The sequence below is a fragment of the Ranitomeya variabilis genome, chromosome 2 (genome assembly GCF_051348905.1).
Source record: "Ranitomeya variabilis isolate aRanVar5 chromosome 2, aRanVar5.hap1, whole genome shotgun sequence".
In the NCBI taxonomy this organism is placed as follows: Eukaryota; Metazoa; Chordata; class Amphibia; order Anura; family Dendrobatidae; genus Ranitomeya; species Ranitomeya variabilis.
Window position 1 is genome coordinate 24,594,571 of NC_135233.1, and position 24,062 is coordinate 24,618,632.

At 42.7% G+C, this 24,062-nt stretch overlaps 1 protein-coding gene across 1 annotated transcript; it reads right to left on the reverse strand.

Moving 5' to 3' along the window:
* Nucleotides 1-5,768: 5,768 nt before the first annotated feature.
* Nucleotides 5,769-17,832, reverse strand: LOC143803646 (calpain-2 catalytic subunit-like). Its single transcript, XM_077281427.1, has 5 exons — nt 17,767-17,832; nt 12,888-12,973; nt 12,502-12,576; nt 7,637-7,797; nt 5,769-5,998 (listed from the first exon to the last, which is right to left on the reverse strand). Exons 4-5 carry the CDS (start codon nt 7,794-7,796, stop codon nt 5,769-5,771), a joined length of 390 nt encoding a protein of 129 aa, XP_077137542.1. The 5' UTR covers nt 7,797; nt 12,502-12,576; nt 12,888-12,973; nt 17,767-17,832.
* Between the last annotated feature and the right edge of the window lie 6,230 nt (nt 17,833-24,062).

The window sequence follows — 24,062 nt, forward strand, 5'->3', positions numbered from 1 at the left end:
GTCCTCATTGCACCTTCTGAACCCCTTCACTCCAGCTTTGATGATGCCAAGAAGGATTCTGCAAGTGCATCCAGAGGCGTATCTAGGGGAGGCGCTGGGGCATGTGCCCCCAGGCACAGCCGGCGTGGGGGGGCGGCGTAATCAGGCCTCCTAATGCGGCGGTCTGCAGTGTCTTCCCTGGCGGGTGCATTTTGCCGCCCCCCGGACTGGGAGTTAGCAGTTTTCTGAGCCGGCACAGAGAAGCTGCAGCACGCAGGCTCCCAGGGATCAATTGTACTCACGTGTATGGGGGCATGTATGAGGAAACCATATGGTGGAATGGGGCATGGACAAGGAAACAGTATTGGGGGCATGTATGAGGAAACAGTATGGGTGCAGACACAGTATAAAAAGTGGGGGGATGGGTGCAGACAGTATGGGGAGCAAACGGGAGAATGTATGCGGACACAGTATGAGTAGCGATGGCAAAAATGTATGTGGACAGAGTATGGGGAGTGAGGGTGATGGGATGTGTGCAGACACAGAATGTGTGAGTAGGCAGTGTAGAGAGTGAGGGGGTAAATATATGAGGAGACAGTATGGAGAACAGAAGGGATGTGAGAGGAGACAGTATGAGGAGGGATGGAAATAGTGTGAGGAGACAGTATGGGGGGGAGAAAAGTGAGTGGGCACAGAATAGAGACTGAGTAGTACGGGCGTACCATGGGGGGACAGTGTAAGGGCACAGCCAGGAGGGGACAGTACACCAAAGAGGGGGAGTGTGATGAGAGGGTACAGTATAGAGACTGGGCCCTCTAGGGAGGACACAGTATGAGAGGACAGTGTGAAGAAGGGTCCCAGTATGGAAAGGAGAGGTCAGTGTGAAAAGCATGTACCATAACAGGGACAGTGTGGGGGTCATATTTTGTTCAGACAATATAGTAAGGGGAATTATTTATTCAGGGGCTCAGCGTAGGGCAGATATTTTTATTCAGGAGCATTATAATGACACTTCTACCTTTAAGGGCATCATGTGGAGATTTGCTGCAGAAGACCAGAGAAGATGAAAGTCTGCAGAGACGGCTGTGGATGAGAAAACTCATCATGGGGCCTGGACAAGATGAAGAAAAGAAGGAGAATGGCTCCAGAGACGACGTCATCTATAAGGTACCTGGATGTAAATATTATTTGTGATACTGACTAATTCTCACGGACCGAGTCGCAGCTGCCGTGACACAACCCCTTAAGTACCGGACTCGGTACCGAGTACCCCTAGGCCCTGGCGGGCGTTCAAGTGAGAATTCAGAAGCTGCGATGTCAGGATTCAGCTCTGCAGGTTCCAGTAGTCATCACATGGACACTTCACTCATATGTGACTTTCATATTTATGGTCCTGTGACAACGAGCTTCTTTTCCTGTTTCTCTCAGTTTTTCACTGACCATTGAGAGCATTAGGGCGAGCAGCTTGTCGGTACATGACAAACTGTACAAATTGCACATGTGCTTGGGGGGAGGTCGGGGGGGGGGGGGGCAAACTGAATTCTTGCCCCGGGTGCCAGAGAACCTAGATAAACTTCTGTGTGTATGTGTAAAGCCCTCATCAAAACCCTAAGTCCCGACCCATCAGGAGCAGCGGAGGTTCAGAACATTAGATGAATATAAGGATTTTTTTTTACATTTTTTAACATTTTGATAGCCTTTTACAGCCACCAATTTGCTGATTCCACACTCAGAAGTGAATTACAAAAAATGTTGCATTTTGGTGCATGCGGATTTTTCTAAAATTCAAGTAGAATTCAATTTCACTCGAATGTATTCCCTCATCTCTAATCACAATCCTATTCACTCTGCATGTGACCCTAATGGTTAAAAGATAGATTACATACAGACAAATTGAACCCACCACTGGGGGGCGCTCCTGAGGCTGGAGAAGCGTGGACTTACTTTCTCTGTGCAGTCTTCACTCTTCAGGAAAACTTGAAAGAGGAATGAAGATTCTTGCTGTTTCTGCATGGTGTACGGTATGATGCCGTACCGCCCCGGCGACAGGTTATACGGCACAATGATATTGCGCATTTTGAAAGACTCTATTTTGAGTATGTTCTCTGGAGTCAAAAAAGAGCTTGGAAGTTTGTCCTGAGAGTCAGGGAGCTGTAAAACGCAAATATTCATAATAATTTACTAGTCAGGAAAAATAATGAGGTTAAAGCTAATAGTTATGTTAGTAATAAAAAAATGCAATAATAACATTGGTATTGCTAATAATAAAATAATAATGGTGACAATAATCATAAAATATAGCAAGAGTAAAGGACAGTCTAAATCGTAGTAACATGTTAGAAAACAACAGTAATAATAAAGTTATAATAATGTGTTTGCATTTGTGTGTTGTATTGGAGAAGATCCGTGCTGCTGAATCCTTTTAATTGCATGATCAGTACTGGACGCTGAGGGTTTGACGCTGAGGATGTATGCAGTGTCAAACCCGCAGCATTTACTGACCGTGTGCACGTACCCCAATATATCTGCAAACAGGAAATCACTTTTTTTTCCCTCCCAGAAGCCAACTTTCAATTAGCTTTATTTCAAGTGACAAAAAAAACGCATGCTATGAAAAAACGCATCAAAAACGCTGGTGACCTGCCAGTGACGTCAGATGCAGATTTGGTGCAGATTTCACCTGCATCAAATCCTGAGCAAATTCTGAGCCATTCCTGATCATGTGCACATAACCTTAGTAGGGCACGGTGTCATCCTCAGATTAAGGCCACGTTTACACTATCAGTATTTGGTCAGTATTTTACATCAGTAATTGTAAGCCAAAACCAGCAGTGGGTGATAATACAGAAGTGGAGCAGATGTTTCTATTATACTTTTCCTCTATTTGTTCCATTCCTGGTTTTGGCTACAAATACTGATGTAAAATACTGACCAAATACTGACCGTGTGACGGCAGCCTACTGATGTGCAATACTGACAGAATAAGTGTGAACTTAACCTTAAGCCTCATTCAGACGTCAAATTTTTGCACGTATGAGAAAATCGGACTGATGTCTTTAATGGATGTGCACATACCTTAAGGCTATATTCACATGCAGCTTTTTTTTTTTTTGCTGTGAATTTTTACGCAAATTAAAAGCTGCTTTATACAGTACCAGCAAAATCTCTAAGATTTCTGCAATCTCATACACGCACCTATTTTTTTCATTTCTTGACCGAATTGGTAAACTGCGGTGTTATTTTTCTTTTTTTTTAAATCGTCAGCGTTTCTCAGCACTTTTGCAACATTTTTTTTTTTACTGGCAAAAGAACAGGATTTGGCTGTAGAATAAAAAAAGCAAAAATGCTGCATGGGAACATAGCTTTGTAGTGTTTTAATTATTTTGCGCTGCCGGGCCGCGCTGAGTGCAGTGTGAGCCAGCGACACTGATGAGAGTTGTCATCAGTTCCCAGCGCCTGTGAATAGCAGTCACTTTACTACTATCCATAGAATCGGGGAACGTGGACTACATGGGTGGGAGCTTCGCGGGAACATTTTTTGCTAATAAATTAGTGAATGAAGGACAGGGTCTTGTGTGCATTCCTCTCTATGTTTTTCAGGTATCCATTTCTGGACTACATCGGATTTGGTGGATTATGGCAGACCTGCGTGGGATTTTTTTTTATAAATTGATGAACCAGGGATAGTGTGGGCGAGTCTTTATTCAAATAATGTTTTTTTTGATGACCTGATGACTGCCCGATCTTACTTAGTTCTCAGTGTTTATCACAATTTTTGGGTTTTGTATGTTGCTTTTCGAAGATTGTCCATAGGATCTCAATGGAAGTGATATCTAGGGAGTTTTATACCATGGACACAAACTGTTTTGTTCACCGAGCTACTTAGATATCACTTTTGCCTTGTGACATGGTCTTCATAATGCTGGAAAAAGCATGATCACCATATTACTTCTGGATTGTATAATACATTTCTCCGAGCTCTGATCAGACCAGATCGGGCGGCCATCAGTCAGGATTTGCCCAGCAGCCAATATCTATCTGCAGGGGAGAAGGGCAGAAGTCTGGAGAATAAGGGGCAGCGCTGGGAATATTGAGGCTTAAGGCATAAGCCTTTTTTGAACACACTTAGGCAACACTGAGGCAACAGTGTGAGGCAACATGGCAAAGATGGATCAAATTGAGCTGCACGTAGAGAAGTGAATCGCATACGGATGCGTAACCTGCGTCTTAATGAAAGAGAAGACGAACGAAATTGTCGAAGAACTGCTGATGCAGCCCGACAGAGGGCGGAGAGAGCAAGAGAAACAAATGAAGTAACTGAACACTCAACATATCGCTCCGTTGACACAATTGCGGAAGAGGAGGGTGTGATTCTCACAGATTACCCTGTAGAGTTTCTTAACTCTTTGAATCCCACTGGGATGCCTCCTCATGAACTAAAGCTGAAACCAGGAGCTGTAATTATGCTCCTGCGTAATCTTAACAGAAAGCGTGGCCTTTGTAATGGCACAAGGCTTTATGTGAAAAGCGTAAACGCAAACGTTATTCATGTCGTTGGTTTAAATGGAAAAGCAAAGGGTCAGACAGTTCTTATTCCAAGAATTGATCTGGTTTCCAAAGATAAAAACTTGCCAGTCCAGATGCGACGATTTTGCAATGACCAACAATAAATCTCATGGACAGTCCTTGGATATTGTAGGAATTTATTTGCCTCTCCCAGTGTTTTCACAGGGGCAGGTATATGTGGCTTTCTCCAGGGAAAGGAAAAGCCAACAAATAAGGGTCAAAATATTTGAGACACAAAAGCAAGGTAAACTGATTCCTAACATTGACAAATGGTTTACTGTCAACTGTGTGTACAAAGAAGTCTTTTATTAAGCTTTTTAACAATTGTAAAAGCCAAAACATTTTGTACACAAAAGCGGGACTAACTCCTAGCCGCGGTCTACGGACCAAACATTGGGCATGGGCAGGGCCTTTGGGCAGATCCTAAGTGCGCTCAACCATGTGAAATAGCTTACGCTCAGGAACATTGAGGAATAGGGCTATCGGATACCTCTACCAGTTCATTTCCTTTAGGAATAGGGCTATGGGATAGCTCTACCAGAACAGTATTAACTACAGAGCTTTTTCATACACAAGGTAGGAGTGGCAGGAGGGGTACACCAGGTATTTATGTTTGCTATTAGTCTGCACAAACGCCAGTCTGGTGCGTGGGTACACCCCATTGCATGGTTCATAATCACCGCACGTTCTCGAAGGGCGTGCAATCACTCGTAAAAGTGTAAAATTGTATGGAATGTTTATAATTGTGGGTCTGTAACCATAGGCATATCCGACTAAAAGATCGAGGAACACTGAAGAGGGAAAATGTGAAAAACAAAATTTGTTTCAGTCTCAAGACTTTCTGTGCTCGGACATCTCCATTAATTCTTTGTCCAGATATCTGACAATTCTTTCTTTTATTAAGAAGGATGCTTCTGTTTCTTATCATCATCCCTATAGATCATGTTTATCTCCCATTATGAGAGTAGAAAAGTAAGAGACCATTTTCTGCTAATGTATGGCCACATCTGCTGTATATTCTGAATTCAGCCTCGATTTTCATCTGCTTGCAAACTTATTAGCTAAAAATGAATCCCAGCTATAAATTTCAGAGCCGTGAACAATGAGAGCAATCAATATAATCAATGTAACGTTTAGCTAAACGCAGAGATACATTGTATCCTGCGGCTGATTGCTGGGACAATTACCAGAGCGTATAATCAGCTTTATGAATCTCCTGTCACCTACGTACTGTTCATACATTTCCTCTGCTTTCCTCCTCTGTTTGTAGATGAATTATCGTCGGGCGAAGAGCCACATACCTTAAATAACAGAAAGCCGATGGGCAGCCAGTCGCCATATTTGTAGCGGTTCCTGCTGGCTTGCATGAGAGATACAACCACATTTACTCCGCTCTTGACTCCATCAGATCCGGTCACCGTTATACTGTACAGAGGGTTCATGTTGAAGAAATCTAAAGCGAACGTGATGCGATTATATCGTTATATACAGTATGTAAAAAACATAGTAAAAACGTTGCAGCAAAGACAATAACGTAGTTAGAAATAAGGGTCCTGTGTAAAGATGAGCAGATCAGACACAATTTGAATTCACCTGTCCCTGCCTTTTTCCCTGGAAATTCTATTTGCAGAAAAGTTTTTGTTTGCAAACTTAATGTCCCTTATTATGTTCTGGGGTCTTCGCAGACCCCTATGCATAATAAACGTAATGTAAAAATAATCCTCATCTCGTCATTCACCTCTGCGGCCCCTCCACTCCTTCATCTGGTCCTCGTCTCATATTCTGATCACCACTGCTTGTGCTTGGATCCCCATGCCTCTCATATGAGCCGGGACTTCCGGGAGGGTTGTGCGCATGCACAAGAAAGGTCAGAACGTTGTAAGGAAGTGGAGGTGTTGCCCACATTCCCCCTTGAGGATATGTGTATTGCTGTAATGTGTTATGATGTGAAGTATATTTAATAATTTGTATTGTGTCATGAAGTTATATTCTGCCCAGCCACAGGAAATTGACAGGGAGAAATGGAGTTAAAAGTTGGGACTAGTCCAGAGTGGGAGTGGCTAAGTGAGGGGAGAGCAGAGAATTTCCTGTGAGGATGTTAGATAGGGAGGAGCGTGCAGTAGTAGCAGACCTCGGGTATTTACAAGAGGGAGATGACAGAGGCAGGTAGTATGTTCCTTAGGGAGAAGCGATGACGAGAAGGAAGGGATTAGTGTCTGGAGTCAGTCCAAAGTAAAAGAGAAAAAAGGAAGAAGTATCGAGGCCTGGGGCAAGAAGCCTAGCAGGATGTTGTCAGTTGTCTGTCAGTCGGGTAATTAGATGGAAGGGGAAGGATAAGTGAGACGAAGAGGAAATGCCCCATGTGGAAATCCAGAGGCGTCAATAAAGCAGAAAGCTAAGAAGAGACCATATTGGCATAGAAAAGTGCCCTAAGGGGAGAAAGACACGTAATCACGAGTGGAAGTAAAGGACTCTTAATTAAATATTTTGGTGAATGCGGATTTCTGTAAAATTTGAGTAGAATTCGATTTCACTCAGGGGCGGACAGATCATTCATGCAACCTGTGCAGCCACATAGGGTCCCAAGAGGTGTAGGGGCCACTACCAGCTCCAGAGCAGGTGGAATTGTGTATTTTAATAATCTAATGGATTACAAAGAACCCATATATTATTCTTACACAGGGACCCTCTCCTGTATGTGTCCGCCAGTGAGTCCACTCAAATTTATTCTAGTCCTGCGTTTTCCAAAACCAGCATCTCTGATATCCAAAGTCTGTGTTTGATACTGTTGTCAACAATATTTCTGACAATTCTTAAAGGGGCTGTATGTTCCAGAAATCCCTTGTCAATTTGCCCTACTGTTGCACATGGACATCATGGAGTGGGCTCCTCAACTTAAGACCCTCACCTGTGAGCCAGAACATTCTGGTAGATTCAGATCGCCCTTGTATTGCATCCACAGCCATTCATGTGAATTATCACCATGCAATAGTCACAGTCTATAGGGGACTGTCTCTGATGAGATGACCCCTTTAAAAAAAAACAACATAATGTACCCACTATAGAAGTCTGCAATTTTAACCAGAATTACCTTCATCGATATGATTCCAGGAAAAGTTATCTTTTGTCCATCGGCCTCGAACCATATCTGTGTACCATTTCTTGCTTTTATCTCCCCAATCATAAAAATCAGGAACTTGGTTGCAGATAATGAGGCTGGAAAATTCATTAATAAAATCCTCCCAGGACATCCTGAAAAAAAAAACAAAAAAACATATTGTGAACTTGTAAAATTCTGTCATCTAATATAATTAAAAAATGTAGCGAGAGACATTGACGGGCCACTGATGGGGTTGTAATTTTTGATGTTCAGATGTAATGAGACAACTTTCTAATGTCATCCATGCGATTCTCACGATGGCTCACACCGTGTTGGTTTTGTTTGTGAGTCGCTCTATGTTAATATTGCTAGCACGCTGGGTATAATGACCTTTTTGCTGGCTATGTTGGCCCTCCTTGCTCGATGCCTCCTCAGTAGTCATGCTCTTGGTGGCTTTTCGCTATTCCGAGATCTCAAAATATCTACATCATGTTAGAGAAACCTCGTCCCCAAAGCTGATCTTGATCGAATTAGAAAAAAAACTTTTCATAGTTGATTTGTAGAGAACCAAATCATCAAGATCCATTGGCATGCCGTGTGGGTACTATGGGGCCCCCAATTCGGAAAGCCCAATGCCAATCCTGCCACCTCATCCCACATCCACAGCAAATGTACAGCAGAAGTGCGGAAAAGTTGTATGATGTGGGTTCTCTACACCTCTAGGTGTTAGCTCCAATTGAATCTGTTTAACCCCTTAGATGCTGTGGTAAACAGTGACCATGGAATCTACATGGTTAAATGAAGGATCTTCTGTGACCTCAATGGACCTTCATTTAAAATGGAACCAAAGGAGTTGTTTTCATAACGACTGGGGGACACACAGTTAGCCTTATTTAGCCTATTTCTTTGGAGCCCCAGGATTTTCATGTACATCATAGCTCAGATCTCTCATTACCTAACTATACCTAAATTGACCTGCTTTCACGATCACATTGATCTGTGGCCCCGGAGGTTTTTGGCTGAATGCAATCTCTAGTGTTGTTTTCAGGGACGTCCCGATTGTTGCTGAGCATGTCACCTGTGGATGGCTAAACAATTCCCTAATCTCCACCAGCTTCAGCCCCTGCTAGACCAAAGAACAAAGGGTAACATCTCTCCGTATGGAGAGTGCCATGCCTGACGACATGCCAGTGTAAGAACATGCAATGCCCCTTTGGGAAATTGAATATGCAAATTGCCTCATCACAGAGGAAGAGTACTTGAACTCAAGTGCCGCCTATAGGAAGTAGCAATCCTAAGGGTTTGTGCACACATTCAGGAATCAGTAACACTTTGGATGCAGCACATGTCCACTGCCGGCTATTGAACGCAGGTGAATTAGTGTGCTCATTGAACCATGCGGAATCACCGCGTCCAATACATTGTACGGGTGAAATTTATCTTTCGGAGACAAGCGTCTGCGCAACAAAAATTGACATGCTGCGGTCTGGAGAGCTGCGGTCTGGCTTGTAATTTCTTGGCTCCATCTTCTTTCCTTTTTTGAATATAGGAACAGCATTTGCCCTTCTCCAATCTTCTAGGACTTCTGTTTTCCAGCATTTTTTAAAGATTCTGGTTAGTGGTTCTGCAATTTCATTTGCTAACTCTTTCAGTAGTAAGTATACTACCCAAGCCCATTTTCCTCATATGAGGAGCGGGCAACACTCCACATCATAGAAAACCATATTGATCATGCAGCAATTAAGCAGCATATAGATCAAGAAGTGTTATCAACAGTTACAAAATAAAATTAAAATACTTTATTTCAACAAATATAAAATGTAACAGACAAAAACAATGATATTAAAAGTGGTGCCTCAAACCAAAGAACACAGAAGGGGAAGAAAGCTGCAGTAGTAGAACATCATTGCATGAATACCTGTACCCTATCTTATAATTTAGACAAATCTCCCGAATATGTAGTCATATTGCCCTGACAAAATATTCTGACTGTTTTACATTGAAGAAATCACCATATCTGCATGGAACCCAGACAAGTTCCCAGACAGCAATGTAGAAAAGTGGGGATACACATTTGCATACCCCACAAAGGAAGGTGCTCCTAGGAAAATGTATATATAGAGGTAAATTGGGTACCAGAGAAATACCCTGGTATCTGGAAAAGAATGGATCCAGCAGATATGGCATTAATAAAGATATGTAAGGTGATAGTGCAGATGTGCTCAAGTTTCAATAAAAAGACAACACTTCTAAGTCAAACCACACTCCAATAGTGACGTGTGATTACAGCTATGCTCCAGTGCAGCGCCCCAGGTTCCTGGTCGTTGCAGTAATATCATTTTCCTCTAGGGGGGAGTGATGTTATGTTTGAAGGCAAAGAAGGACACCGAATCCAGGTATCACAAACATGCAACACATTTCGCACTCCAGGCCACCAGGGGGAGCTATGCTCCTATTTATTAGGGCACTCTTCACACTTAGGTAAAACTGGTTGCCTGGAGAGGAAGTTAGGCAGTTGCTGGCTGAGCTTTGCTCAGGTAGTTGGTCCCTGGCAGGGGTGGGAGCCTGTCAGAGGCCTAGACAGAAGGACACGGAGCTGCGCCTGCCCTAAGTGCGGCAGTTCCTAAGAAAGGACACAAAAAGACAATTGTATTGTAGAGAGGGTGAAGAAGTCATAGCAAAGGAGTGGATATCAGAGGAGTTCTGCCCTACACAGGCTGCCTCCTTCTGATGCGCAGGATCCCAGTAGCCAAGGGAGCAACAGTCCTTTATGCCTTGGTCCAGAGACCGGCAGGACAGCTAATTGCAAGTTACTGATCCGCCCCTACACCCAGGAGGCAAGGTGGAACCCATGAGAGGCCGGGGCATGATAGAGTCCCTGTAAAAAGCTGCAAGCCACTGGTCATATGGGTTTGTCCTATCCATCTGGGGGACAGAGAGAAAGAGATAACATCAATAACATCTACAACATCTGTGAGGACCTTATGAGAGGCTTAGCAGTAAGGTACTACAACACCCAGGCGCTAGTAGGAAGGCTACTGATTTCTACCTGGATAAGGGGACTCTGGATTTGCCTCGGAACCGGCCGGACTCTGCCTACCCTGTGATCTGTGCTCTGGACTGTGGATGCTGAAGCCTTCAGTAAAGGTATAGAGACTGCAACCTTGTGTCCTCGTTCTTCACTGCACCTCACACCATCCACCATCTACACACTGGTAAACCCTGGGGATATACTTCACCTGTGGGAAGGTATACCATCTAGCTGCCATAATATCACCCCAGCGGACCCCTTAAAGCAGCGTTGGTCACCCTGACCGAATACCACAGGTGGCATCACGAACATTATCCCTTTAAAGACCTTTCCCTTTAATTCGAACCTCCCGAGGGCCATGGACCGGGTCAACCACCGTGACATCCCCCTTGATAACCGAAGGACCCGGTAACGAGTACCCCCAGCCCACGGTGGCGCTCCACAAGTCCAAATAGGGGAGAGATATCCACTATTTCATATCATAATCAGGCAAGCAGGGTAAGTATAGAGATTATTTGCAATGCACATTTAAGGGTTAAGGCAGGCTATATACATATTACCTGTGTCCGTACTGCTGAAAGCATGGAAGCCAAGTGGCAGGCTGTCTCCCCTGACCCCGACGTGCGTTTCGCTCATGCTTCTTCTTTTGTGTTATATGGTTAGAGGCACCCCTTTAAATATCATTGTTTTGTCTATTAAATTTTATGTTTGTTGTATTTGTTGAAATAAAGTATTTTAATTTTATTTTGTGACTGTTTAACACTTCTTGATCTATATCTGGCTTAATTGCCGCATGATCAATATTATTTTCTAACTCTTTCAGCAATCTAGGATGTATATCATCTGGACCAGGAGATTTAAATTCATGTAAATTAGCTACGTGTTCCGTCGTCATCTCTCTGTTTATAGATAGAGTAGATTCTTTGATTCCTTTGATGGTACCATGAAGATCAGTTCATGTTACATTTGCTTTCTTAGAGAACACAGATGAAAAATAGGAATTTAAAAAGTTTGGCTTTCTCAACATCACTTTTGACCACTTCATCCTGTAAAAATTCTATAGCATCTTTGACTTTTCTTTTGCTTTCGACATACCCCCCAAATCCTTTTTTGCTACTTTTGGTCTCCCTTGCGAGCCTCACTTCATTACTGGCTTTAGCTCTTCTAACTCTTGCCCTGCATTCCCTGCAGACAGCACTACATTCTTCTTTAGCTATGCCCCCTCTTTCCATTTGATATACATTTCTTTTTTTCTTTTTAACAAGTGATTAAGTTCTGTGTTCACCCATCCTGGTCTCTTTAAGTGCTTTCAATTCTTCCTTCTTTTCGGGATTGTTACTGATTGTGCAGTCACAATTTCATTTAGCTAAATATCCCATCCTCCTTGGACATTTCTGTCCTTTAGAACATCTGGCCATTGGACCTTTTCTACCCTCTTTCTGAGTCCATTAAAATCTGACTTTCTGAAGTCTAACCCTAAAGTCTGAGTCCTCGCAGGTCTTCCTTCTCTTGTAATCCAAATTTGAGGATAGCATAATCGCTGCATCCTAATTTCTCAGCCACCTTTCCTTCCTCAACTATTTCCTAGACAGTAAAACAGAGAGCAGAAAGGCTCCTGTATCCTGCAAGTAGCAGTCAGACACTTGCAGTTAAACAGCTTGGTTAAGAGAGAAAAAGCTGTGGATCCCAGCAGAAGGTGACTGCATCATAGCCAGCTAGAAGTGGGGGTGAGTAGTACTTGTTAAATGTGGTTTGAGCAGGGAAAATAATTCCTATATGTCCAATAAATTGTATCATCAGTTATAAAGAAAACAATCAACCCTACCAGAACTCCCCATTATTATCGATTCTATGCAGTCTCAGTCTGTCCTCCTCTCTCAGTTCCTTCCATAACGGGCACCTAAGAGCAGTGAAACATAAATTAATTAATATTTTTTTTTAGGAATTCCACTCACTTTACAAAATTGTAAATGGAGATTAATAACACACACAATGCATGAAAACTTTCAATTTACACCAAAGAATTGGATAATATAATTATACAATTTCTATAGACACTATTTTCGGTGTAGACGTTTATCAGTTGTGTGAGTTGTGCTATATGTACTATGTCTGACAATTTGATTAATTTGGAGCACTCTTCACCCATGTATTTGAGCACTTTTTATGACATAACTAATAGAAAGTCCATATTTTCTTCATATAAGTTACCGGTCGCTCCAGTTCCCTGTCCATTCTTCATGCCCCCATGGATTCCATACTCGAATGAGTCGCACAACTCTGTCCCTAAAGGGAACCTAGGACAAAGAAATTAATATTTTTGCATAATATATTTTCCATTTTCCATTACCACTTTAATTAAGCTGATCAATGAGATTCACAAAAGATAGAACCCCAATGATGAGATGCTTGATAGTCCGGGAATAACCCCCTTAATACTACAAAAAAGTTTTAAATACATTTTTATTCCAATATAATCAGTCCTTTGTATGTCAGTCCTTATGTTTGCTCCAGACATGAATTAAAATGAAGCCTGAAAAGGACACTCATATCATGCAGAGATTCATTTTTATTCTAAGCCGCAAAAATTTCTGGGATCTGGCAGTTCTTTCTCCAAATACTGAAGGTTAACCATGGTGTATTTGTCTTCAGATTATACAGATTAAGGCTGCCATCACACGGTCAGTATTTGGTCAGTATTTTACATCAGTATTTGTAAGCCAAAACCAGGAGTGGAACAATTAGAGGAAAAGTATGATAGAAACATCTGCACCACTTCTGTATTATCACCCACTCCTCGTTTTGGCTTACAAATACTGATGTAAAATACTGACCAAATACTGATAGTGTGATGGCAGCCTAAGTGTTTAAAGAAAGTTCTAGAGAAGTGAACTAGCCAGAAAAAACTGACCCTGAGGAATGTCTTATAAGTGTAGGTATATAACCTAGGAGCTATTTTATTGTTCAGTAACAGGTCGAAGATATATAATACGTAGGTGAGTAGTCGGGTTGAGCCCATGAAAGTCATTTTTCAGCAGAATAGCCCAGAGGGTTTCTAGAAACACGTAGGACGGCATTTTTTATTATTAGGAAGAAGAGAAAGAATTAAATTGTAAACATAAACTGACGTAGAACTGACATAAGGAAGTGCTCTATTTACCCTTCCTTGCCTTTTAAAAAATAAAATAAAAATTGAGTTCTGAAAACACATTGCCATCTTCATCATTGCATGATTATGCCCCTTGTATTGATACAGCATTGGAGAGTTCCCTGTACATCCCATTTCCCAATGATATTCCTGTTTCCCATGTTCTTTCCCTTTCTCCATGTACATCTCCTTTCCCCATGTACCGTACATCCCTTTTCCTCATATACGTCCCCTTTCCCCATGTACGTCCCCTTTTTCCATGTACATCTCCTTTCTCCATGTACATCCCCTTTCTCCATCTACATATCTTTTCTGCACGGACATCCCCTTTCTCCATGAGCATGCCCTTTCTCCATGTACAGTGTGGAAAAAAAATATTTAGTCAGCCACCAATTGTGCAAGTTCTCCCACTTAAAAAGACGTAATTGACATCATAGGTAGACCACAAGTATGAGAGTCAAAATTGAGAAAACAAATCCAGAAAATCACCTTGTCTGATTTGGCAAGATTTATTTTGCAAATTATGGTGGAAAATAAGTATTTGGTCACCTAAAAACATGCAAGATTTCTGGCTCTCACAGACCTGTAACTTCTTCTTTAAGAGGCTCCTCTGTCCTCCACTCATTACTTGTAGTAATGGCTCATGTTTGAACTTTTTATCAGTATAAAAAACTCCTGTCCATAACCTCAAACAGTCACACTCCAAACTTAACTATGGTGAAGACCAAAGAGCTGTCGAAGGACACCAGAAACAAAATTGTAGCCCTGCACCAGGCTGGGAAGACTGAATATGTAATAGGCAAGCTGCTTGGTGTGATGAAATCAACTGTGGGAGCAATAATAAGAAAATACATACAAGACCACTGATAATCTCCCTCGATCTGGGGCTCTACGCAAGATCTCACCCTGTGGGGTCAAAATGATCACAAGAACGGTGAGCAAAAATCACAGAACCACACGGGGGACCGAGTGAATGACCTGAATAGAGCTGGGACCACCATAACAAAGGCTACCATCAGTAACATACAACGCCACCAGGGACTCAGATCCTGCAGTGCCAGACGTGTCCCCCTGGTTAAGCCAGTACATGTCTGGGCCCATCTGAAGTTTGCTCGAGAGCATTTGGATTATCCAGAAGAGTATTGGGAGAATGTCATATGGCCTGATGAAACCAAAGTAGAACTGTTTGGTAGAAACAAAACTCATCATGTTTGGAGGAGACAAAAGGCTGAGTTGCATCCAAAGAACACCATACCTACTGTGAAGCATGGGGGTGGCAACATCATGCTTTGGTGCTGTGTCTCTGCAAAGGGACCAGGACGACTGATCTGTGTACATGACAGAATGAATGGGGCCATGTATCGTGAGATTTTGAGTGCAAACCTCCTTCCATCAGCAAGGGTATTGAAGATGAAACGTGGATGGGTCTTTCAACATGATAATGATCCCAAGCACACCACCAGGGCAATGAAGGAGTGGCTTCGCAAAAGCATATGAAGGTCCTTGAGTGGCCTAGCCAGTCTCCAGTGACAGGCCCAAAACATCACTGCTCTAGAGGAGATCTGCATAGAGGAATGGGCCAACATACCACCAACAGTGTGTGCCAGCCTTGTGAAGACTTACAGAAAACGTTTGCACTCTGTCATTGCCAACAAAGGATATATAACAAAATATTGAGATGAACTTTTGTTAATGACCAAATACTTATTTTCCACCATAATTTGCCAAATGAATCTTACCAAATCAGACAAGGTGATTTTCTGGATTTGTTTTCTCAATTTTGACTCTCATAGTTGTGGTCTACCTATGATGTCAATTACAGGGCTCTCTCATCCTTTTAAGTGGGAGAACTGAACACAATTGGTGGCTGAATAAATATTTTTTTTCCCCATTGTACATGGCCTTTCTCCATATGCAACCCCTTTCCGCATGCACATCCCCTTTCCCCATGCACATCCCATTTCCTCATGCACATTCCCTTTCCCCATGTACATCCCATTTCTCCATGTACTGTGCTGTAATTCAACATCATACAAAATCATATAAAAATTAGTGCCATATTTGGACCATTTTCAAACAGTTTTCCAAAGTTCAATGTTGAACATTGCTACAGCTGACATATACCGCAAATGTTATATACGGTACAGTCTCTAAATTATAGCTCATTTTAATAAAAAGACCACCATCCTATGCTCAAATAATACCAACATAGAGCTAGAATAATCTAGTAACAGTGCAGCACAATGTTTAACAAAATACCATCATCCAGTGCTCAAATAATCATGGAATCCTAGAATGTTTAGTTGGAAGGGACCTCCAGGATCATCGTGTCCAACCCCCTGCTCAATGCAGGATTCACTAAACCATCTCAGACAGGTGTCTATCCAACCTCTGAAGACTTCCATTGAAGGAGAACTCACCACCTCTCGTGGCAGCCTGTTCCACTCATTGATCACCCTCACTGTCAAAAGTTTTTCTAATATCTAATCTGTGTCTCCTCCCATTAAGTTTCATCTCATTGCTTCTCTTGTTTCCGTGTGCAAATGAGAATAATGATGATCCCTCTACACTGTGACAGCCCTTCAGATATTTGTAGACAGCTATTAAGTCTCCTCTCAGTCTTCTTTTTTGCAATTTAAACATTCTCAGATCCTTTAATCGTTCCTCGTAAGACATACTTTGCAGTCCGCTCACCATCCTGGTCGCTCTTCTTTGAACTTGCTCCTTTTTTTGGAGGTCTTTATTAAAATGTGGAGCCCAGAACTCGACACAGTATTCCAGAAGAGGTAATACTCACATATGGTAAAGTTGTAAACAAACAGTAATCTAAAAACAATGTTATACAATGTCTGTATAATACCGTAATGCGTATTTAATTAATATTAAGATTTACGATTTTCTTAAAGCACAACTTCAACAAATGTTTTTATTGTACCGTTGGAGTGGTGCATTAAATGTCATTCCCCTGCCCCCTGTCTCATACTCACCGGCCACCGCTTTCATTGTTTTCCAGTGCCGGTCCCAATGAAAAATGACCTGCCGGCAGCTCCAGTGTTTCAAGCAGTGCGCTGCAGGTCACTTTTCAATACAAGTCTATGAAAGCCTTGTTCTGGCTCTGATAGACTTGTATTGAATGCTTGTAGTTTCTGATTACTGCCCAGTCAGAACCTGTGCGCTCACAAGATGGTGATGCGCGACCAGAGCGGATCTGCAAAACAGTGAAGACCCAGGATGGTGGTATATTATCCCTTATCATCTCCCGCCTCGACTACTGCAACCTGAGAGAAGAGAAACTTTATAATTGGCCTATTTGTGCTCAGCTCGAAAATGAGCCTGACAATCGAAAGTTGCACATTTTTTTTTAGCTGAATTTTCCAGTTTACATCAAACTATACAGTAATTGCTGCATATTCAGCATCACTCAATAAAGACCCAGTGGGATCAGAATAAAAAGCCTTTCTGGGGTCAGTAAAGTTGTTACAAGTACAGTAAATGCCTTCTGGAGGCAGTAAAGCCCTTTTGGGGTCAGTGAAGCCCTTTTGGGGTCAGTAAAGCCCTTTTAGGGTGACTTCTTTTGTCTTGGTACTAGGCTACTAGAAACTTGGCATCACAGATTTCATGGGTCTATGAGCTGGGCTGGTCTATGTATAATCCAGTTTACCTAAATCTGAAAACCATCAACAAGCTGCTGTTGACAGATCTGCAGTTTTCTTGTGTCATTTAGTACTTTTGGTCAGCACCACAGACCACTAGAAACCAACCTTCTTGTCATGAACGATCACACTGTGATCACCCCTGATTGACTTCCCGCCTGTGACGTGGGGTGGGGCTATTAATATGAGGATCCCTCAGCGGCCAACCTGCTTGCTGATGGTTTCCATGTACCAAATGACTTGTCCTACACTGAACAATATGATTTATTACCACATCATCGTTATTTACCTCTGCAACGTCGGTTATAGAATAGGCATGGTGTACAACGAGGCCGTTGGCAAGGACGACATTTTCTTTAAGTTTCTGGAAAAAATAAACAGGACAGTTGCACTGAGAAAGTTTATGTTGAACATTCTATTTCTATTTCTACTTAAGAAGTGAACTTCACCAGCACCAGGGAAATCCACAAACATGCCAGGAAATATTGGGCTTTGGTGGGCACATGTCACCATGCCTATTAAAACAAATGAGCATTAGACTGGGGGCCTCCTGCCTCTGTTGATCTGATCTAAGGACCCAAAAACGAGGTGATGCCCCTTGAAAAATCTACAGGGGTAAAACTTCCAACGTAGCAAATGTTCCCAGTCCCTGAGGATCAAAGGCCGCACATAAAAAGAAAGTAAGAAACTAGTACTGTAAATGGCACATAAATGGGGAGCAGATTTTGTACTTTTCTGCCTCTGTTTTCATTATTCATGTCTCCTGATTTTAAGTCACTTTTAGATTTTAATTTTTTATTGTTTTACCATTATCAGGGATAAATGAAAAGAAAAATAATCTGTATTTTTATTACACTCTTTAAAAAATTGTAAGACCTCAAAAGGACACTAAAATTCATTTTAAATTTTTATTTGCATGGCAGTGATGTAAGCGGACAACCTACAGAAGAAAACACCACAGGTCGAGGCAGCGGAGGAAGTTGAGAAGGATTTTTTTTTATGTAGAGGAAGAACGGGGAAGACATATACCAGAAATTGGCCCAGGATGGGGGACATGTATCCCAGGATGGGAGACATACAGTGGGGATATAAGTATTTGATCCTCTGCCGATTTTGGAAGTTTTCCCACCTACAAAGAATGGAGAGGTCTGTAATTTGTATCATAGGTACACTTCACCTGTGAGAGACAGAATCTAAAAATAAAATCCAGAAAATCACATTGTAGGATGTTTACATAATTAAATTGCATTTTATTGCATGAAATAAGTATTTGATCACCGACCAACCAGCAAGAATTCTGGCTCTCTCAGACCTGTCAGTTTTTCTGTAAGAAGCCTCCTACTCTGCACTCAGTACATGTATTATTTGCACCTGTTTGAACTTGTTACCTGTATTAAAGTCACCTGTCCACACACTCAATCACACTCCAACCTCTCCACCCTGGCCAAGACCAAAGAGATGTCTAAAGACACCAGGGACAAAATTGTAGACCTGCCCAAGGCTGGGATGGGCTACAGGACAATAGGCCAGCAGCTTGGTGAGAAGGCAACAACTGTTGGCACAATTATCAGAAAATGGAAGAAACACAAGATGACTGTTAATCTTCCTCGCTCTGCAGCTCCAAACAAGATTTCGCCTCATGGGTTAAGGATGATTCTGAGAAAGGTCAGGAATCAGCCCAGAACTACACAGGAGAACCTGGTCAATGACCTGAAGAGAGGTGGGACCACAGTAGCAAACATTAACTTTTGTAACATACTGCACTGTCATAGATTAAAATCCTGTGGGGCATGTAAGGTCCCCCTGCTCACATCAGCACATGTTCAGGACCATTTGAAATTCGCCAATGACGATCTGGATAATCCAGAGGAGGCATGGGAGAAGGTCATGTGGTCAGATGAGACCAAAATAGAACTTTCTGGTATCACCTCCACTCGTCGTGTTTGGAGGAAAAAGAAGGATAAGTACATCCCCAAGAACACCGTCCCAACCATGAAGCATGGTGGGGGAAACATCATACATTTGGGGGGTGCTTTTCTGCAAAGGGAACAGGACAACTGCATCGTATTGAAGGGAAGATGGATGGGGTCATGTATCGCAAGATTTTGGCCAACAACCTCCTTCCCTCAGTAAGCGCATTGACGATGGATCGTGGCTGGGTCTTCCAGCATGACAATGACCCGCAACACACAGCCAGGGCAACTAAGGAGTGGCTCCGTAAGAAGCAATTCAAGATCCTTGAGTGGCCCAGCCAGTCTCCAGACCTGAACCCAATAGAAAATCTATAGAGGAAGCTGAAACTCAATGTTGCCCAGCGACAGCCCTGAAACCTGAAAGATCTGGAGAATTTCTTAATGGAGGAGTGGGCCAAAATCCCTGCTGCAGTGTGTGCAAATAAATGTTTCTCTACCAAATATTAAGTTGTTTTTATATCGTATGAAATACTTATTTCAAGCAATAAAATGCAAATTAATTATGTAAAAATCATGCAATGTGATTTTCAGGATTTTATTTTATTCTGTCTCTTACAGTTGAAGTGTACCTACGATAAAAATTACAGACAGCTCCATTCTTTGTAGGTGGGAAAACTTGCAAAATCAACAGTGTATCACATACTTATTTTCTCCACTGTATATATAAGGAAGGGGCCCAGGGTTTGGTTAATATATACCAGGATGGGGGACATATATACCAAGAAGGGGGACAAATGTACCAGGAAGGGGCCCAGGATGGGGACATATTTACCAGCATGAGACCAGGATGGGGGACATATATGACAGGAAGGGGCTCAGGATGGGTGACATTACTACATAACGAAGGGGGGGGGGGCGAATACATATGTGTTTATACGATTTACAACCCTACAAGGGCCCATACATCTGATCAACATGCAGTTGGGGGCCCATGTCCAAATTATGCACTGAGGCCCATCAGACTCTAGTTACGCCCTTGCTGGAAGGGATATATTAAATGAAAATTCCTAAAAGGCCAAGGCCCTACTAGATTAGTAACATTCGCTAACAGGTTAAAAAATTAATGATTGCATTTCCTCTAATATGAAGTAGATAATATTTAGATTAATGGAGTAGCAATTGCTTATCACAGGGTGATGACACCCTGTGGTGTAATACAGGAATACAGAGGCAGATGCAATAGGTTTAAAACTAAACCCCAGACACATCACCCCCGACATGTTTCGCCGAATACATGGTGCCACCAGGGGATGGGACAGGGTTAGCGTTGCCTGCAGAAACTTTGCAGTTAGTCTCTTTATGCTGTCGGATTCCTAGAGAAAACATAAATAAAAGGTATGCGACTGACCCATAGAAGATAAATCTGACCAATTTTAATTTCTGCAAAAAAAGTGCTTCAAGTGTAAAATAAAAACCTGCGACTTTTATGTATGACGTCTATAGGATTCACCTCTCCTGTGCCTGACTCGTCATAGAAGGAGGCCCTAACCTATCCGGGAGCCAACGCAGTGGAGAATCCCCTTCAGCACTTTCAACAATATTCTTTTTATTTGGGGGGATTTTTAACAATTTATGGGAAGGGGATTATAGTTATAGACAATAAGGTGAGTAATAAAACATAACATAGTGATGTAAAACTTGTTCTATTAAACAAGTAAGTAAGAAGATATATTCAAAAAAGAATCGACAGAGAAAAAAAAGGTTAATGCAAGAGGAAAAGAATGTGGAAGGAAAAGTTAGGAAAGGAAGAGGTGAAGGGGAAGGAAAGAAAAGGGCATAGGAGAAGGTTGGATCAGATAAACGTGGAGAGTAGGGACAGGAGAAAAGATCATCCTTATTGAAACAATATTTATACTAAAACAATTACAACTTTGTGACAATTTTAAATGTTTTTTTTGGCATCAGGAGGTGATTATACACGTTTTATTCATGTAGATAAGCGGCTGCCAGACATCTCTGGTTCCGCTTATCTCTTGGGTGAAAAAGGTAGGATTTATGCACTTTGTACAATAAAAGGGCGTATTGGCATTGTTGGGGACATCCAGGATGGGGATTGCAAATATCTCATTATTGAGGTGTATTTGGAGACTACAGCTGTGGATGTCTCCCGGATCCGATGCATCCCAACACATTTCTACATCATTTTTCTTACCTCGCTCAGCATGTTTTCCATTATGTATTATATTATAACATAGTGGAAGAAGCAACACAGAGTATTTCAGGAGATGAGTGTGGAGGGCAATGACCTGATCTTAGAAAAGAATGGGCTGCATGTGACAGGAGCACGTAAAGAGTTAAGACTGGAAGTTGCATAGTGCGAGGAGCTGGATCCTCAGCAGCACAGAGCATTTCAGCTGAGGAGTATATTGATGTTATGGGGGCAATGACCTGTCCTGTCGGGGTCCTTGCACAGCAGCATCCAAAGCACCATATATGCCACCATCACATTCACGTTACTTACCGGTCCTTTGTACGGGACACGGCGTGTATCGAGATCCTCCGAGGGGTTGTCCATGTACAGCTGATTCTGATAGGGATACAGATGAGAATATAATAACGAAAGGAAACATGTAAACTTATGCAACTATTCATTGCAATAGACTCTAATGGTATAAACTCCCTCTGCTTGCTGTCTGCTGTCTGTCATCTGCCACTCTAGCATCTAGCAACATATTTTAATGTGCCTGCTTAATGATTGGTATAATTCATTTGTTGCATTGTACGTTTTACTCACTGTTTGATCTATACCCATGACTGTGGTCACTCTAGATATTATCTTACTGAAGGTGTTTTATAGCATATAGATGTTGCCAGCCACAATGTGTTTGATCATTTAATCACCCCCTGGTGTGCTGGCCCCAGCTGCCAAATTATCCCCACCCTGGTCCCACAATCCATCTCGTCTGACCCAGCAGTCTGGGCTATAAATTTAGAACCATCCTTAGGGGTGCACGCATGTGGGGGTGCACGCAAGCGTCCCAGAAGGAAAACGTCAAGAAGATAAGCGTCGTGATACAGCAGTTATTCCATGGCAGTTAGTCAGGGCAGGAGTCAGGTAACCCACACTCTGCTCTCCCTTCTATCCATGTGCTTTATTCCTATCCTCCTATGCTCCCTTGCAATCCACATTCACCGCCCAATCCCCCCTCCATCACGACTCATATACATCAGCTCCTCTCTCCTTCCCTATCCCATGTACAGCTCCCATGCACTTCTCACCTTCCTGAAAAACCTTGCCCACACACACTGCACAAAAAAACTTCATACACTTCCAAAAACTACTTGCTTTTTATCCTCCTACTCCTACTGATTTCGGGGGACATCTCCCCCAACCCCGGTCCCCCATCTCCCAACCTCAACCGCTACCCTACCTCATATCAAAACCATACTAACCTTATTAATATTACTTGCACTCCCTCATCTCTCTCTTTCAATTGTGCCCTTTGGAATCCACGGTCTGTATGTAACAAGCTTTCTTTCCTGCACAACTACTTTCTGAACAACTCTCTGAATCTGTTGGCCCTCACTGAAACCTGGATCCAGGACTCTGACACTGTCTCCCCTGCTGCCATTTCCCATGGTGGCTTACAATTCTCCCATTCCCCAAGACCCACAAACAGACCTGGTGGTGGAGTCGGCATACTCTTGTCCCCACAATGCACGTTCCAGGTTATACCCCCAGTTCCATCACTCTCATTCCCTTCTTTTGAGGTCCACACCATCTGGCTCTATCGTCCCCTTTCCCTCAGAGTAGCAGTTATATACCGGCCCCCAGGCTCACCCACCCACTTCCTGGACCATTTCTCTGCCTGGCTGCCGCACTTCATGTCCTCAGAACTCCCAACCCTTATCCTGGGAGACTTCAACATCCCCATTAACAGCCCCACTTCCACATCTGCATCCCAGCTTCTATCACTAACCACTTCTCTAGGCATCTCACAGCTCTCAACCTCTGAAACACACAAAGACGGTAACACCCTGGACTTGGTCTTTGTCCGGCTCTGTTCAATCTCCTACCTAGATAACTCACCGCTTCCCCTCTCTGACCACATTCCCTCCTTCACACTCACAATTCCTCGCCCACCCCAGCACTCTCCTACCTACCACACATTCAGAAATCTACAAGCCATTAACCCTCATACACTTTCAGACTCCTTACACTCATCACTGTCCCCAATCTCTTCTTTTTCCTGTCCTGATCTGGCTGTACATCACTACAACGACACTCTTAGAAGCACCCTTGACCAAGTAGCTCCCCTCACCCTCAGAACCTCCAAACACAGAGTGAAACAGCCCTGGCTCACATCGCAAACCCAATTTCTCCAGCGATGCTCTAGGAGTGCTGAATGCTTATGGAGGAAAACTCGCACACCAGAAGACTTCATACACTTCAAATTTATGTTAAGGACCTATAACTCTGCCCTTCACCTTTCCAAACAGTCCTACTACACCCTGATCTCCTCACTATCCAACAACCCCAAGAAACTTTTTAACACCTTTCACTCCCTCCTCAGGCCAAAAGCACAAGACCCTATCACAGACATTTGTGCTGATGACCTGGCTTCCTACTTTATAGAGAAAATAGACAATATCCGTCAGGAAATCCGCTCCC

What these genes read in the sequence shown, in the direction of transcription:
- LOC143803646 (XM_077281427.1), bottom strand. Translation starts at nt 7,796, where the DNA reads ATGTCCTGGGAGGATTTTATTAATGAATTTTCCAGCCTCATTATCTGC. An exon ending in CTGGAATCATATCGATGAAG is followed by an intron (nt 5,999 to 7,636) that starts GTAATTCTGGTT and finishes CGTTCGCTTTAG; the next exon opens with ATTTCTTCAACATGAACCCT.